This window comes from Nannospalax galili, unplaced genomic scaffold (assembly GCF_000622305.1).
Source record: "Nannospalax galili isolate Female #2095 unplaced genomic scaffold, S.galili_v1.0 scaffold312, whole genome shotgun sequence".
In the NCBI taxonomy this organism is placed as follows: domain Eukaryota; kingdom Metazoa; phylum Chordata; class Mammalia; order Rodentia; family Spalacidae; genus Nannospalax; species Nannospalax galili.
In genome coordinates, this window is record NW_008335967.1 from 8088728 (window position 1) to 8107810 (window position 19083).

At 37.1% G+C, this 19083-nt stretch overlaps 1 protein-coding gene across 3 annotated transcripts in view; it reads right to left on the reverse strand.

Moving 5' to 3' along the window:
• Magi2 (membrane associated guanylate kinase, WW and PDZ domain containing 2) overlaps positions 1 to 19083 on the reverse strand; it is a 1650859-nt gene that overhangs the window by 261337 nt on the left and 1370439 nt on the right. For all 3 annotated transcript variants that reach the window (XM_029562367.1, XM_008830783.3, XM_008830782.3), the window contains one exon: positions 7866 to 8504. In XM_029562367.1, the coding sequence (XP_029418227.1) occupies positions 7866 to 8504 (639 nt within the window). The remainder of the gene's footprint in view (positions 1 to 7865; positions 8505 to 19083) is intronic.

Consider the following 19083-nt stretch of genomic DNA (forward strand, 5'->3'; position numbering starts at 1 on the left):
GATGTGGAGGAGTTGGAAAGGGGAGACGAAGGGGCAGAAATGACGTAAATATAGTGCGTGTGCATGAAATTCTCAAAAAGAAAAAAAATTAAAGAAAAGAGATTAATTAAAAAGTTTTTTTTTAAAGCTCCAGAAGGATAGATACATGTGAGGTAAGCATGAAAGGGCACAGACATGTAGTTTATAACCATTTCCCTCCCCACAGAGCATCAACACCATGAGATAAATGACATTATTATTATTATTATTATTATTATTATTATTTTTGGTCTTTTTTTTTTTTTTTTTTTTTACAGTGTTAACCAATGTTAGTTTTTTTCCTATGAGTTCATTGCTTACCTGGCCTTGAACTCACAGAGATCTGCCTGCCTCTGCTTCCTGAATGCTTGGATTAAAGGCGTGTGCCACCATGCCCAGCTGATAAATGACATTATTAACTTGATTACTTTACCTTTGGTACCCTTCACTATAAAAAAGAAGAAATACAGAAACTCATTGTGTAGCCCTAGCCGGCCTAGGACTCACTGTGTAGAACAGGCTGACCTTCAAACCTTACAATCTGCATTTTTAATACCAGAAAATTTGAAAGCAACAAAAATACCCATCAGTGAATATCTGATTAAACAATGAAAATAATATAAAATACTTCTGAGCTAACATATAATGTTCTGAAGTACATTTAGTTAAGAAAAGGGAGGCACTACAGCATTATACAAGACTCAGTTCATTTATAGAAGACATTTTACCCACAACAGAATTATGAGAAATCAATAGCAGAAAAACAGCAGGGGCATTCTAAAGGTTTTAAAATGAAATAGTACAATTCTAAGTATAAATCACAAGGAAAATAAAATATTTTGAACTGCGTGAAAAGGGAAAACACAGTGTTTAAAATTTATGGAGTAAGGCTAAAGAAATGTTTAGAGTAAATTTATAGCTGAAATGCTTTTATCAGAAAGAGAGAAACAGAATCATTGACCTAAGCACATATCTCAGGAAGACATGAGAGGAAAAGTAAATCAAGTACACAGTAGAAAAAAGAGGTAGCCAGGAGTGAAAGACACCGACAAAAAGGGGGAAAACAAAATCAATATGTCCAAAAATATTTTTTTTGAGATAGGGTCTCCCTATAGCCCCAACTGGCCTGGAGCTCACTATGTAGACCAGGTTGGCCTCCATCCCACAGATGGATTAAAGGCATGTGCCATCACACCCAGCCCCAAATAATTCTTAAAAAATAGTTCCATAGCATTTATTTCAAATTTATACTAAGAAATTCAATGATTTACATAAATAGTAAAAATGCCTAGAGATAGATAAATTATCAAAACAAATTCATAAAGAAATAGAAAATTGGAGCAGACCTAAGTCAAGGAAAAAAAAAAAACTGAGTTAACTACTAAAAATTAATCTGACAAAAGCACAGCTTAGATGCCTTCCGGTGAACTTTATCAGACTTTTCAGGTAGAAATACCATAAACCTTACACAAAGTCTTTCAGAACAGCGGAGGTTGGGCAGGGCATACTTTTTTAACTCAGTTTATGAGGTTACTCTTAGTCCAACATTGAAGACAAGACATTACAAGCAAAGAGAGGAGAACATTATCCATCCATCCACCACAAAATGCCAGCAAACAGAATCAGCAACATACAAAAGAATGCCATACCACAGTCAATTGGAGTTATGCCAGGAATGCGAAATCGGACAACATCTAAGTCATGTTATATAATTCACCATATTAACAGAATAAAGAGCCCAAACTACACAATCATCTCAATAGATGCAGAAAGATATTCGAGGAAACCCACTGATTACTAAAATTCGCATCAAAGTAAGAACAGATGGGGACTTTTGCAACTTGATAAGGGGCATCTAAAAACGCTATATTTAAAATCATACTAAATGGTATAAAACTAATACTTTTCTCTTAAAACTGATAAAAAGTTAGGATATCTGCTCATACATCTTTTATGGAACATCATACTTGAAATATTAGCTAGTGAATAAGTCAAGGGACGTATAAATCAGAAAGGAAGAAATAAAAATATTTTACTGAAAAAATGTGTACAAAATATTACGGAATTTGTAATTTAATTTCTAGATCAAAACATGAACTTAATAAAGTTGTAGTGTACAAGATTGAAAATCAAATGCATTTACATATATTAGCAATAAATGATCTGAGAATGACATTAAGAAAATAATTCTGTTTATAGTCACATCAAAAAGAATAGGTTAGGAAGAAGTTCAAGTAAAGAAGTTCATAGTCTGCACATTGAAGACTACAGCCATTGCTGAGAGATGACAATGACAAATAGGGCTGTGGATAAAGTTCAGTATTTTCCTAGCGTGCACAAGGTCCTGGGTTCAATCTCAGTATAGGAGAGAAACTAGGGAAGGTCTAAACAAACTAAGAGCTATGTCACATTTGTACATTCAAAAGTCTAGTGGAAACTGGGAAATTGTTCTGCAGATTGCAGGCAGTACCAAAACCTCAGCAGGCCTTTGTTTAACCAAAAAATTAAAAAGCAAATCCTAAACTTCTGTTTCTAGGCAAATGCAAATAACCTAGAATAGCCCAAACTACTCTGTAAAGGAGAAAAATTTGGAGGACTCACTCTAATTTTAAGAATTAATGCAAAGTTGCAGTAATCTAGGAAGTGTGGAATTAATGGAGGAATGGACACTGAGTCTGAGGGGGAAGGTGTGGAGGGTGCAGGAACAAACAGTTGCATTTCTGCTAATTCATTTTTGTCGAAAGTGCCAAGGACATTCATAAGGAAGAATAGATTTGTTTTTCACCAGCAACTGCAACTGGCCATATATAAATGCAAAAATGAATTTAGGTCTTTAGTAATACATTAAAATTACTTTAAATTGAATTAAATATAAATACTAAAACTTTAGAACTTTCAGAAGACAGAGGAAAGCTGCAACTTTGGGATAAGCAAACATATGGCACCAAAAGAATGTTAAAAATTTAAAAACCTGATAAATTTAACTTTATGAAAATTAAAATATTTTCCAAAGGCACCAAAGAGAAAAGGAAAAGACAAGGAAGAGATTTAGAGAAAGTTGTAACAAGTCATTTATCTTAAAAAACAGACTCAGAGTTTCAATATATAAAGAGTTTTTGTAACTTACAATGACAAATAGGGCTGTGGATAAAGTTCAGTATTTTCCTAGTGTGCACAAGGTCCTGGGTTCAATCTCAGTATAGGAGCAGAAAAGATGACAAATGGTCCATTATACAAATAGGTAAACGTATTTAATTAGACATACTAAAGAAGTTTATGAATGCTAATAAATATATGAAAATATGCCAAAAATTAGAGAGATATAAGTTAAAACCATGAAAAGGTATCAATAAGTATACTCTGAATAGAATGGCTGTAATATAAATGTCATTGTAGCAAATATGGGCAAAAACTGGGACTATCAGTCATTGCTGTGGGGATGTACATTGGCTAGCTACTTTGGAAGACAATTATCAGCAATTTAAATGTATACTTTTCAGACAATCCAGTAATGCCATTCCTAGGTTTCTACCCTTCACAATGTGAGCATTTGTATAAGTAAACACTTGACTCCAAATGTTCAAATCAATATCGTTCATAAATTCTCAAGCACGAATATAACTCAAATGTCATCAGTGAAAAAGAATCCATACAATGGAACAGTATAGGACTACAAAAAAAAAAACAATAAATAATGCTTAGGTGGTGTGAAAAACCAGAAGGAAATGTAATAGCTAAAAAGATTTCTGAAAAATTTCACATATAATATCTGTACATGAGTGCATGTGTATAGCTGAAGCCTATATAACAAAAAAACCCCCACAGTGCCAGACAGGAGAAACTTCAAGTTGTTGGTCAGGGTAGTACAAGAGACTCCAAAAATGACAGAGGCTATTGCCATAGTCCTGATTACCTCCCAGAACTTGAAGGTATGACCCTATTGCTAAAGACAGGACATACTTTGAACACAGCACTTGGAGCAATGGAGATGGAACTGACCTGGAACTTCCTCCCTGAAGACTAGCTCTCATAGTTGTGGAGGACAGTATGCAAGCTGCTAAGGGAGAAAATGAATCAATGGTCCATCCCCAGCTTTAAAGCCTAATAACCACAACAATGTCAAGCACAGCAAGCTATATTGGTACAGTAGTGGCACTTTTATCTTGGACGTAATCAACTGATATCTAATTGGACTTAAAGTCTTATCAGCAGGAGGGAAATCGTGTGTGGTGCTGTGAAAATAGCCAAATACACATGGATGGAGGTTATAGATCCTAGAGAAAACTGTATGTGCAACATTCATGGACAAGCATAATTTCTTACTATATGCTAAATATGGATCCTTATATTTACAGACAAGTACACTAAGTCACCACTCATCAAAGAAGCTTCTTTTACAGCAGACAGAGTTTAGTACAGAGTACCACAATTGGTCACACAGAGAATAAGTGTCTGTGAAATGCCCAACCCTAAGTGACACATCTACAGTAGAACCCTCTATACCTAAGGCTCACGGAACATAGTGGAACAAGTGGTAAAGAGAATACTAATGTATCTCTCAACTCTGATCAGTGAAGCTTCCTCATGTAACAGAAGGTGTTAAACACAGAAGGTCCAAAGTATAGAGAATAAGAGACTGCAGGGTGTGTGTCCCTGGATAAGACTCCTATATTAAACCTCATCCACCCAGGGCTCTCAGCTCAGGGACCACTGCAGAAGAGGGGGCAGAAAGATTGTAAGAGCCAGGGGTGGTGCATGACCAGAAGGAAACAGAGCCTTCCAGGCCTCTGGGAACTTGCTCATATGAACTTACAGCAATGGTGACAGCATGTACAAGACCCATGCAAACTCAGTCAGGTAAAAAAACAGCAGAGAACTGGGAAAATGGGCAGGAAGCTCAATCTCAGCCAAAGAACTATTGGCAGTTGATCACTGCTGGGTGAGGGAGAGTTGGTTTTCTTTAAGGGGGTGACACTAGATAGGCTAACCAGGCTCCACTGGATGAACTCATACTGAGAGATATCTGGGTACACAAACTTGACTTGATAGGCTTTAACATATAAGACAGAATGCATGAAATTCAGTGGGCAGGCTATGGGGGTGTGCAGATAGGGGAGGTCTAAATATAATTAAAATGTATTGTATGAAATCTATAAAAATTCAATAAAAATATACATTGAAAAAAAAGAAACTTTTTATACATGTGTACCTGTTAGGCAATTCTCAATAGCATTATTCTAAATAAAATGCTATACACTGTGTGACTTTATTGATAAAAGTATTTTTGAAAGGAGAAACTATTCACAGGGCAGGTTAGTAGTTACTTGAGGCTGAAGGTAGGAGAGAGGAGGGGAGGGTGGACAGATGGGCCCGAGGGAACACAAGATGATGGATGCTTCAAGGAGTGAGGTCTTCCATATGCAACTATACCATGTTGGCAGAACTTAATGAGGTATACAGAAACAACTGGAATATAGTATGTAAATTATACCAGTTGGTATTTGCTAAAAAGTTAACTACATCCTTCTAATCAAGACATTTTAAAGCAAGACATATGTACATGTGATGTCATTATATATATTAAATAAATTGTGTTTTATGTATGCGCCAGCAGATGAAATACTATATATATATGTATATATATATAATACATACTCGTATATAAAAACATGTTTGCTTCTGGGAAAAGGGAATGAAAGTATGAGAATGGGACAGATCATTATTTTTCATTGTATGCTTTCTGAATTAGCTGCTAAAAATTATACAACAATTACTTTGCAAATAAAAATACTAATAAATAACCTAAGACAATCAACCATGGTTCTGATATACGGATCTAGTCCTATAACTGTGCTCTTGAAGATCTATGCTTATCTGACTGAAGCTGTAGCACTTCTGCATAGTCTACCACAAGATAATCAACATGAATCTCATCACACAAACGGTGCTAGTTCCTATTAACTTCAGAGAAGAAATGCATGGTGTAGGAGATCTAGGAAACTCAAAGTTTCCAACTCTATATTCTGGGCTCTATATTCTGTAGTACTACACCAGTGGGAAGAGAAAGGCGAGTCACCTCTCCTCAAAACAAACAAAATGCAGATGAAAGTTTGATTACTAGAGGATTAAATGCTGATCAAGAGAGACTGCAGGGACGGGGCAAAGGGGAGAGAGAACAGGGCAGTGCGGCTGAATCCACACACACAATAATATTTCCAGAAAGGTACAAAATGTAATAATGGCAAGGACTGAACACATTTTCCCATGATGCCACACTTGTAAAAGAAGTCATTTTATATAAAATGTGCTCAGATCTGTTTTTGTGAACCATACAATGGGTACCACGCAGTATTTCGGGCATATCAATTTAATATTAGGAATCTACTTTCCAAACTTGAATTTTCAATTGAATGTCATGAATACATGGCAGTTTATTTAGGAATATTTGCTTTACTCTTAAACAAGCAATGGGGGGAATCAAAATACACTGTCAACATTTAATTACTAAAATTCATGTGCTATTTTATAACAATTCCTTGAGAAGGTTACATGTGCAGTTATTTTATCATATTAATTTTCCCTTTGTAATGTGGGCACACAATACTTTATGTAGTGCTGCTCACAAATGCATAATATTTGGCAATCAACAATGTAACACTTCCTTGAAGGGAAAAAAATTGCAGACAGCGCCAAATAAATCATAAACGTTATTCCATTCAGCTTTACTTCTTTCACTTGGATTTTAAATCTATGGTTTGAATGCTGTTTTGAGTGTTTGAATAGGCAATTACATATGCTTACCACACACGTGTCCTTCATGCACAAGTACCTTGCAATATTGCTCCTGACCCATCTCTGCTGAAGCTTCGGGGCTAGTTTAGCCTCAGCAGACATGTAGTGAGTCATGTACCTGCTGTGGGCTACCCAAGGACACTGCCAGCAGGGAGGTGGCATTGTTACCCACTGTGACCGTCACACAGCTAAGACTTCAAGTCCTAAGCCCTGAAACAGGTAGGTGGGAAAATCAGGACTCAGCCTGCACCTTGTCCTTCACACTCAGCTCTGTGTGATCCTGCACCTCCTTCTCCCTGCTTCCCTGACCATCAAGGGCATAGCAGCAGAGAAGTGAGGAAGGACCTCCAGCTTTTCCCCATTCCTTTTCCACAGAGACTAGAGAAAAAGGAACCATAAGGAATCAAAACTCATGTCCCACTTAAAACACACAGCCCTGATCCTGTCCCATCATTTTCTTCCCAAGTCATGGCAAGCACTGTTTTTGGTAGTCATAGTCATGACCTATAGTAGTGGAAGAAGTATCCTGAATTCTCTTCTTCATACTTAGCAGAGATTTTATTTTATAGTGACTTGACTCTTCAATGGTCTGCCAATGGGCTATTCAGAACACTTGTGCTGTGAGGAACTGGCCATCCTCCCCCTGCTGGCCTGGAATCCTACAATTCACATCACTGCTTCCTTTAAAAAGCAGGTTTCTCATTAAGTCAACAGGTGCGAGACTGAGTTCTGTAGAACTGATACATTATTGAGCTTTTGCAGTAGAAGAAATCCATAGCCAGGGATTCAATCTTTACTCTCCAAGTCTGTATCAAGAGGTTGGTAAGACTTAAAGTATTACTGTAATCATGTTTAATATCACTTAGGTAAAGATATAGTTTAAAAATGCAGAAACCTAGATTCCTAAATTCATGTTTTCCTCTATGCTTTCTTATCTTTTTTTTTTAAAGCATAATTTTATTCTATCACATAGAACTCTCCATTTGAACAGTATTGTTATACAGGGTCCTGCTCATTGACCCACACATTGCACTGCCACGTTTGGGCTTGCTTACCTCCTCGATGGATAATCAAAGAAGTCTCACTTCCAATGGGGCAGTCCTTAAGTATATCCACTACTTCTGTATGGCTCAGGTTCTGTACATTCTGCTGGTTGATCTCAATAATGAGGTCACCTTCACACAGCCCAGGGCATCCCTGAATGTCAAGTATTTGTTTCACCCGCTGTCCCGTGGGACTGTCAGCAATAGTGAAGCCAAAGCCCTGGGCACCTTTCACAATGGTTAAGGTCATAAGTTCAGCTTGGGTGGCTCCAGATGAAGCCATAGACACATTGTCGTCATGGACGGGTGGTGGATACGTGCCATCTAGCTGGCCATCAGCTGGCATGGAGTGCAAAGAATGAGGTGGCCGATCTGTAATATCTGGAACTGACTGTGAGGTCCGAGAAATGTATTCCAAATATGTTTCATAGTTATGTCTTCCATTGACCATCACTGGAGGTGGCCTCTCCATTATTGCAAGGGGTGGCACCATGCTGTTAGCAGGATCTTCAGGATCAAAGGGCAAAGGGTAGCCACGACACAACACCAGGTTGACACTCTGACCAATAGGAACAGACTGGAAAAGTTTGACAACATCTGCATGTGTGTGTCCAAGGACACAAACTTCATTAATATAGACAATGACATCACCTGCAAGGAAAAAAAAGAGATTGACAACATGAGGTAAGTTCAATTAAATTGACATAGAGAAATGGAAGTATTTATGAGACCAGTGAGAGAGGTTCTTTGTTTCTCAGTAAGCAGTGAGAAATCAATTAGAATAATACTTAAATTCACTGTAGGTGACTCAAGGTTACAACAGGTCTGCCAACAAATATAATGCTGGAAAAAAAAATGCTATTTGGTTATTCTTGAAGCTGAGAAAACTTCATATTCAGAAAGAGAGGCTCAGAAAGTAAAGGCTAAGATTTTAGATTGAAGAAACATACTCGCTATGCTTCTTTTTCACTTTTATTTTCGTTTTTGCACAATTGAGATCAGGAAATTTTCAAATGGTCATGAATTTGCATGAAAAGGAATGCCTTCGTTTTCGTGTTTTGTACCACAGTTCCTTCTTATAAAGCAGTATCTGACACATGGAAAGAGTGCAGTAGCTGTGGACCATTATTAATGTGTTGTTAAAATAGGACAGAGGGGATTTGGGACCTTGACATCCAAACAGGAAGCTGTTTTAGGCTCATTGTCTAATCTTGGAAAAGTTATTTCAGTAATGACATTTGTCCTCTTTCCCAAATGAATTATCATAGCTCTGTAGAAGTCTAACTTTATGATCTTAGAAATGCCTTGAATACAAAGTATTCATTATAAAATATAATCATTAAAATGATTTTTCCCTCCTTAAAATGCAAAAAAGACATGATTGTTTGAGATAATTGTTTTAAGACTTCTTAAATTATGTATGAATAACAACTTTATTTTTGGAGAACTGTTCTACCATGGATTGGTATTTTTGTCCTCATGAACCATGATACTTGAAAATTGAATTTCCAGATTAAAATTGTAGCCTGATGATGCTAAGGACTGTATGAGGAAGGAAAGGCATGCTACTACAGGCTGTTTAAAGAATAGCTCAACAGACATCCATTCATCAGGGCTTTTCTGAAACAGGCAGTGAAGTGGCCAGGGATTTTTCTCTGCGTTGTCCTTATCTATCATGAGTATAAGCACCAAAAATGAGAAAGTTGACTACTTTTCATGGGCATAAGATATAAAATCTCTCTCCATTTAATGCACTTATAAATAAATAACTCTACAAATAAAACGATCCTAAACAAAGTGCTATCAACAGCGCTGGTTTGATTAACAATTATTTTTCCAAATGGAAGCAAACTTAAAGTTCTAAAGAGGTAGCAGAATGGCCCAACAGGTATTGTCAAGGGATCCAAGAGTAGGCTTGTCTCTAGAAAATGCTGTAGCCCTATGATTGGTAGCATGGAATTTCACTCTTCCACCTGTCTGAAGGGTGCGGGTGCGCTGAACCCAGATAGCAGAGTTAGATGTATCTTTCACATCTATTAGGATTCCCTCCTTAGAGGAAATATCTGGGGATGCTTTCATAACATTTTAAAGTAATTTTGTTGATCTCAGAGTCCCAGAGTAAAAATTCAGAGCCAGGAAGACTATATTCTCTCCCCCTTTCTTTCCCTTCTATACCCCACCTCCAGCACTGTTTGGTGTTGGGAATCAAATTCAGGGTCTTTCACATATGAGCAAATGTTCTACCACCGAGCTGCAACTACAGTTGCTGCCTCTCCTATTCTTAAATGTAATTATGACATATTTCGCCTATGTAAGTGGCTGAAGGAAAAAGAAATACCTGTGTAGTGCCACGCAACTTGATTAGAAAATTGTTCATGTTAGTTGAAACCTTCTTGGTGCCCATTCTCCTCTTTGTATTCTCTGACTCTCCTTTAAAAAAATAACCATTGCCTCATATTCCAGGCTTGTTATTTATGCATACTTTGTAGTTTGTGTCATAGTTGTGTCACTATGAAATACTACCTTGGAATAATATTTAATTACCAAATAATGCTCACCCCTAAAAATGTTTTGTGTATTTTAAACTTCTTGTAAGCCAGGCGTGGTGGCGCATGCCTTTAATCCCAGCACTCAGGAGGCAGAGGCAGGTGGATCTCTGTGAGTTTAAGCCCAGCCTGGTCTACATAGTGAGTTCCAGGGGAGACCCTGTCTCAAAAGGACCAAAAAAAAAAAAAAAAAAAAAATGAATGCATTTTCATGTTCTGGAACTTTCCTTAAGACATTCATGTCTTTTGATAGATGTGCTTCTAGTTCATTAATTTTTACCGTATCTTTTGGAAGATTGTATTTATTAACATTTTCTGTTGCCTCATTATGACACTGGGTTCTCACAAATGTTTGGCTATTTTAAGCACCACTTTGTTGCAGAGTTCTTTCATGGCTCCTGTGCACAGACAGGGAGGTTTCCTGAGTTATGTACCTTGTCATGACTTGCCACATACGTTCTTCAACTTTGTTAGCGAATAGGAAAAGATTAACCAAATAGGTCATATTGATTCAAATTCTTACTGGTAGTGTGTTACAGCTTTCATTGCTTCTCATCTGACATAATACTTGGTACTCTCGGGTTTATTTTTGTAATTGTAAGTGGTGTGTGATCATGGTTTTAGTTTGTATTACCCAGATTGTTAGTGAGGATAAACATCTTTCCATGTTCGTATGTTTACTGTTTACAAAGCCATGTGGCTTTCCTCTTGGTTTTATTTTATTTCTTCAATCTTCATATTTATTGAGGATTTTTTTAATCATTTATTTTCCTTTTTATTTACTCAAATTAAAACATCAATTCCTACAGTCAGATTCAAAGTATGAGACTATTACATCACTTTGTAATAATACATTAATGCAGATTCATTTAAAAATTTTTAAATTTCATTCTCGATCCAACTTTATGTATTTGGAGGCTGTCTGGAGTAGTAAAGTTCACATGGGGTAGCAAGACAGAAGACTGGGTTTCAGACCTCTCACTTACTGGAGTTTGACTTACAAAAATAGCTTAAGTACTCTATGATCAGATCCTTCTAAAATAATGAAAAATATAATATTAATTTATGATTTTCTGGGGAATAACTGAGATCCTATAGGTGAAAATGTTTGCAAGCTGTGTATTGTTATATAAAAGATGGCTGCTGTTTCAGTAGCTATTATTTGTCCTTGATTATATCATTCTAAAAAAGTTAGGACTGTCCCATCAAGGTATTCCTGCCATAGCCATAATTACATGGTGGTTTCTGAGTGAATAGGAAGGTGACAAATGCTTTTACTCTAAGGCTGTCCCTAACTGTAATCATTGTTGATTAGCCCTCAGTCCCCAAGCACTTTATCCTTCTCTCAGCTCTTCCAGAATTTTATAGGAAAAGGAACTAAAGATAATATGCAAAGCTGTCAAGGTTCTCTTCTGGTTTAAAGAGTAATTTGAATTATAGTAGTTAATGCTATCTGTTTTTGTTATCTAGCATAGAATGAGAACTAGTTGTTATGCTGCCTTTAGAAATTTATAGTTTCCACTTTGCAGTTTTTCAAGTTATCAAGCAAACAAGTGATAAAGAATACTGCAACACTATCTTTACTGACCTACAACAGATTTCTAAATGTAAAAGATGAGTGATCAGTTATCACAAAACCAACAGCTTGACTATACTTAACTGCCCCCTTAATAAAACACATGGATGCCTAGATAATGTGTCATATCAAAAACTGTAGTAGATAGTGATATTTCTAAACATGTGCTTGTTCAGATAGAACTGATGAGGTGGGTTATTTATAGAATATGTTGTATGAATGTCATTTTCATGTTGTGAAGCAAAATATGAGCCACCTGGCATGTGTCATGCACAGTGCCAAGCCAAGTCCTGGTACAGACTGGATTTAAGAGCACAGAAAGAGATGTCATTAGGAAAACCAGCTCTAGCTCCAGCCTACTGGCTTATTTAAGAGGGAGAATTGTAAGGAAGTCACTTGACATCTCCATCTCCCCGATTCTTCTTTTTATAAAATGGAAATTAAATTACTGCTTCTATTTCCCTCTTTCATGGCTACTGTGAAAATAAGATCTTGCTGTGAGAGCAATTTTACCAAGGAAAGATTTTCACAAAGATACAACAATGCATTTCTTTGGAAAGCTAAGCACATATTTTCATTACTATATTGCCTGGATGGTTTTATTGCTTCCTCTATGGCCATTCATTTAAGGTTCTATTTAAGACAGTTTGAGGGATGTTGACTTCAAGCCTACAGGTCAGATTATGTGTGACTGATGAGCAGGGTGACCCCAAATGTGTGTCCTCACAAAGACCTGGTTCCCAGCTATGGGATTTTCATGTGAAGATAAGGGAGAGTGAGGTGGGTGGAACAGGAGGTTCAAAACTACTGTCTTGTACGAAAAAGGTTCTAAAATAATTTGCTTATTTCTTAGTCATGGAAATAAAAACGCAGCCTTGGATATTTCCCGGACACCTCATCATGTTAGAGAAAATAGAGCACTTTTCATGAAGCATTGTTTAAAGTGGGGTTATTTTTATACTAAGCTCCGCTACTCCCACATTCTTTGAGTCACTGTGGCTTACAGAAGTTTTCTTTTACAGTGTCTCTCACTGTTGCTCTTGGCTTTTCTTAACTACCTCCTTGGTTAGACTATGATTGACTTCCTACTCAATTCTCTTCTTACAGTCTACTCTATTAACTTTAAGTACCCTGTATCTATACCTACTGTTTCAAACTCTTTACACACAGCCTTTTCAACTTATTCCTGTCTTCCCCACCCAACATCCTGTGAAGCTGGTTTCTTTATTGTTCACAGCTTCTGACTTGCAGCTCACCACATAGTTGATTTTTTTTTGGACAGGGTCCTCCTTGTCCCAGCCCACCTGGAGCTCACTGTGTAGACCAGGCTGGCCTCGATCTCACAGAGATGTGCCTGAATTATGTTCTCCCTCTTCCCTCTGATGCATTTCCTTTCCATGGATAGCTTTATCTCAACTAGTATATTTCTTTTCTTACATCTTCATAGATCTCTTTTTGCCATTTGCAATGAAATTGATACCACTGTATGCTTGTGACTTGCAAATATACCTTAGTCTTATCTGTTATATTAGAATTCTTCCTGTTCTCTTTACAAGATAAAGTATCATATTAGTACTGTGTTGGAAACTCATAGATCCTCATTGAATAAAGGATGGAAAGATATAGTTGAGGAAAACTAGAACAGACTTTGTTACTAAACTTAATGTCTCCACATTAGTGTTTCCAGCTTCATTTTAAAAAACCAAGTCATAGAGAGTTTGATAAAAAAATTCTCATCAACTATATCAGTTCTACCAATTACAAGTACTCTATGTTGAAAATATTAATTCTTACCATCAGCTAATAAGATTGAACTTTATTTTCTGAAGCTCATGTTAGTTGAACTAGTATTAAAATATTATTTTTTGACTTTATTGTTTATTACTTTTTTATGTGTATGAGTGCATTGCCTGCATGTATGTGAGTGCACCTGTGTCATGCAATGCCGTGGAGGACAGAAGAGGCCTTCGGATTCCCCTGGAACTGGAGTTAAGGATGGTTCATAGCCACCATGAGGCTGCTGGGACTTGAACCTGGGTCCTCTGCAAGAGCAGTCAGAGCTCTTAACCATTGAGCCATCTGTCCAGCCCCCAAATATTATTATAAAACATAATTTTGTCATATTGCCTTTCCATTTTCACTCTGTTTTGTAACTTTTACAAACATATAATCAATTTTGACATATATTTTGGAGGGCATGCTACTTAACGGCCTTAATTAAAACTGAAAATAACTGCTCTTTGTGAAATTTATAAAGCATTTGGTAGAGAGGACAGAACTGAACTGGGTCTTCTTGGGCTGACAAATGAGCAAGTCATTTGATTGAGTTTCTCAGTCTGTGTGGAAATAACGATAGCTGTTCTGTTCATCTTGAAGGAAAGAAGGGTCGTCTAGGGAAGTGCTATATTCATGGTGATGCAGTACCATAAGTTTACATGTAAAAACACATGTATCAAAATTTTGACAAATGGCTGGCAAAAGTTAGAAAGTGAGAAATTCTAGAGAAAGATATATTCTAACTTGAAAAATCTTAAAGAAACTACTAAATTCTATTATTTACCAATGTTCTCTTTAAAACTTGTGAAGAAAACTATTATTCATTTTGAACACATTGTTTTCCAGCAAGGAAGACTAGTGCTTCATAAAAGCTTGCTTCAATTCCTTATTTCTTTCAGTGCGGTTAGAGCAGAGGGCCCAGATGGACCAGGAACATATGAACTGTGTAGGGGTGGTGGCAGCAGGTAGAACTCACATCACCCACACATGGGGGTCTTGGCACCTCTCAAGTTCATTCCAAAAAGGGAAAGGACAGGAAATAAATCCCCAAGGGAATAAAGGGGCCCATACCATTTTATCTTTCAAATTCCTGATAACTTTCTTACAAGGGTTTTATGCCTCTTATTGCTTAAAAGTTTGTCCTTACAATTAAACCTAATTTCTTTTGCTAAAAATAAAGACTATTTTCTCTATTTCTATTCTTGCAAAGACAGACGCATCATTCTTTGGAAACAATTTGAAACAGTTTCTAAGATTCCCAAATGGTTTCCTTAAAGTAAAAGTTATAATGACATCAATCCAAGGAGAATTCTGTCTTGGAACTAGATTTTGCCATGGGTCTATTGACTTTATACTTGTGTCTTGAAGATAGTTATTTTTCATACCCATCAACTTGGGTAGAAATATAAAAACAAATGCTTGCATTATAGAAGGCATAAATTTGTTAATTCTAACATGACACTGCAAATTCAAATGAAGTGAAATAAGCTATGACATTAAAACAAGGTCAGACATTGGCTTAATAACTTTTTTTTTGGTCTTTTTGAGACAGGGTCTCCCTGTAGCCCCAGATGGTCTGGAACTCATTATGTAGAACAGGCTGGCCTTGAACTCACAGAGATCTGCCTGCTTCTGCCTCCTGAGCTCTGGAATTAAAGGTGTGCACCACCATGCCCAGCTTCAATAGCATTTTATATATGCTGAGTGAGGCATAACGGAAAGAGCAATTATCCAGAAATTAGAAGGTTTATGTCTGTTTGCAGATATGCCAACAACTAGACATTATTTCTGGGTGTTATTCTTTATTTAGTCATTATTCAGCAAAGTTTTATATATGTTGTTCATTGCTAACAGGAGTTAGGAATTATGTTGTAAAAAGAGAGGACTGGATTAGGTAATTACTAAAGTATTTTCTTCACTGAAATCCTAAGGCAAAGGGCATTGGACTTAAATGCTTAGATTGTTCTTCAATCTTCCCTCCCTCCCTCCCTCCCTCCCTTCCTTTCTTTCCTCACCCCCCCCCACTTTACCATCATACATGTTCATCTATTATAGGAACTTCCTCATAGCCTCATAGTAGTAAACAGGAGGGAAGGAGAGGAAACATGGGCTCATGGGGGGTCTCCTAATCACACCTCAGATTGATCCATAGGAGTATATGGGACTTTGTTAAGGCATCTTGACTCTTCTGCTCATGATTGGCTCAGGAGCCAGTAGTTGTGAGATGTGAATACTCTGCACACTGAGGGTATTATTGCCAGAGATGGAAGAACACTGGGAACTGTCTTATTCTGGCTTGCCTGTCACCACCCCATGCATTCCATTCATTCTGTGCCTAAAGTAGAATCTAGTTCAGACTCTACCACCATATCCAAGGCATTCACTGAATCTTTTCACCATCTTCTTTCTATACTCTCACTGTTGCAGTTGGCCTATGAGTTCAACTAGGCCCCACACATGCAATTTTCTCTCTGTCTTTAGTGCTTTTTGTCCTGGCTCGGCTTTTCTTTTTTTCCTACTATCAGATTGCTAGTCACTCTCTTAGGTGAGTTTCAACTTTTTCTAAAAAAATTCTTTATTTTTATTTTACATGTATGAATGTTTTGACTGCATGTATACAAGTGCACCCATGTTGTGCAAGCCCCGCAGAGGCTAGAAGAGGGTATTGGTGCCTCTGGAACCAGAGTTTTGGATGGTTGTTTGACACCATGTGGGTGCTGGGAACTGAACCTGGATCCTCTTGAAGAGCAGCCAGTGTCCCCAACCACTGACACATCTTTCCGACCCTCAGCTTCAACTTCTTGTCCATCTCTGCAACTTCTTATTACTGAGTATATTACATCTTCAGTGGGCTCCTCTTTTCAATAGCATGGTCTTTAATTACTTGACCACATTACCAGTACCTGGGATGCCTCTGGTCACAGTGACTATGTCTTAACAGTCTTATAATTCACCTGGCATTTATAACATTCACCACCTAATCCTTATTTTAAACATATGGAGACTAGGTCTGGAAGAGGTTAACTTCTGAATTCATATTGATAATTAGGTCAGATTCAGATACAGAATCTAAAACTTCAATATAAATGCTAAGAATTAAAATAATCCAGGCCATATTCTTATTTAAGGATTTTTTTTCAAATCATTATCAACCAGATTGCTGGGTAAAATACCTTCAGTTCTTGAATGTGAAAATTGAGAGATGAACTGAAGTATTCTTTTGATTAGCTAAGTTAATGGAGGGAGGCAGTGAAGCAGATAATTACAGACAGGGAAAGCCATTGCAATAGTTTGGTCCACTTTCCACAGTCCTCCACAATACACTGTTTTGAAGAGGGCTTGGAGGGTGCTGAGATGGGGAGGTGACAGAGGATTGTAACCTAAAGCATTCTGCCACCATCACTGTGAATGTATATCAGATTATCTATCTATCCATCCATCATCTATCTATCTATCTATCTATCTATCTATCATCTATCTGTCTGTCTGTCTGTCTATCTATCTATCATCTCTATCTATCTATCAATCTATTTATCTATCTATCATCTATCTATCTATCAATCACCTATCTATCTAATTATCTATCTATCTATCTATCTATCATCATCATCAATCATCTATCATCTATGCTTTAGTATACATTATTTCAGTAACCATGTGATCTGGGGGTAAGCAATTAAACCTCATGTGAAAGAAGTTAGAAAAGGCAATTTCTAAGGTACAGCTTTAAAAGTTTCTACATCTGATGAGAATGTACATGGCATTGGGGGTTATCGATGATGCCACTGAACAGCTAAAGGATCAGCCTCAGGGGACTTACTCTGAAGTACAACAATTTGGTACAAAAGCAGCCAGTGACTTCAATATCTTATCCTTAGGCGGAGAACACTGTCCATAGCCATCCCCCAAGATGATGGAGTGGCCATTCATTTCTCAAAAGAATGAAAGACTTCTTAATTACAGTTTACAATTTCATCTGTGTGACCTGGTACAGATGTCTAATTAAAAGCTTGCCTTAAGAAAATTTATGTTTGATCAGCACACATCCAACAATTACTCTCTGGCAGATGTGAATTAGTCCAGTGATCTATTTACATTTCCTTTGTGTTTGGCATTCAGTGGTAAACACTCGCATATTATTTTCTTGAAAAGGAAATAGGAAATACATTCTAAGAGACTCTAAAGGCACTGATTATTTGCTGATCTGGCAAAGATGAAACAATACTTCAGATAAAACCTATAAGTAAAGGAACGAAAAAAAGTACAATTTTTTTTTTTTTTCTTACAAAGCTCCAAAAAGCAGAGGCTTTCTAAACGGCCTGCTCCTTTGGAATTCAGTAGCATAAATAGTGGGAGAATCTGTCATTTCTCTAAAAGAATACAATGCATTTTAAACAAAAAAGTGACAAATATGTTATTGGAGGAACTGCATAAAATGAAAATAGGTTACTAGAAGAAAATCAAAACAAATGATCTTTGAAATTATCTCGAAACTCTAAAAGTTTATGAGCACATACTAAAATTTCTTGTAGACTTTCCCCAAGCTGTACTGTGTATTGTGGAGGTACATGTGGTCTCAAACACATACAGCACTTGAACAAGAACCACAACTACAACTTGAATAATGTTAAAATCTTGTAAGTAATCATTTTAAGTGGACATTAAGCAATGTACATGCTTACTTTCAAATAGCAATAACTGTGTTCCTAAACAAGCTTAATTAAAATTTTATTTATGTATGTGCGCATACACACATGTGCCATGGCATGTATGTGGAAGTCATAAGAGATGGTTCTCTCCTTTCACCATGTGGACTTGGGAGATTATACTCAGGTTGACAAGCTTGGTGGCAGGTATTTTTATCCCCTGAGCCATTTCCCTGGCTCCCCATGATTTTATTTTGTAGACCCAGTTTCTAGGGGCCAGTGTAACATAACTATCTTCTCACCTTTCTCCAACCTAGTGTGTCAAGTGGCTACAAATAGCTCCCTCACAAAATGATGGGGCCGCTGGCTGGGGTGGAGCTGTGAATTCTCTCTGGCCATTCTTTCCAATAGTTTATTCTATTTTACCTCAAACTGTCAATGGCCCGCCGATGTGACTGAGGAAGAACTATGAGGAACAAGGATTTAAAAAATGAGAAAGATAAAAAGAACTGATGTATCCCTTTCATTTCAGACTGCTGCCTCCTGCCAAACGGTTGCACGTGTTTGTAATTGTGTGTTTTGAGCTTGCCAGCTGACCTAACCACACTTTTAAGATCAGTAAAGCAGTACTTTCATCCGAGGAAAAGTAGATTTAGTTTTTGATACCGTGAAATCGATATATAAGA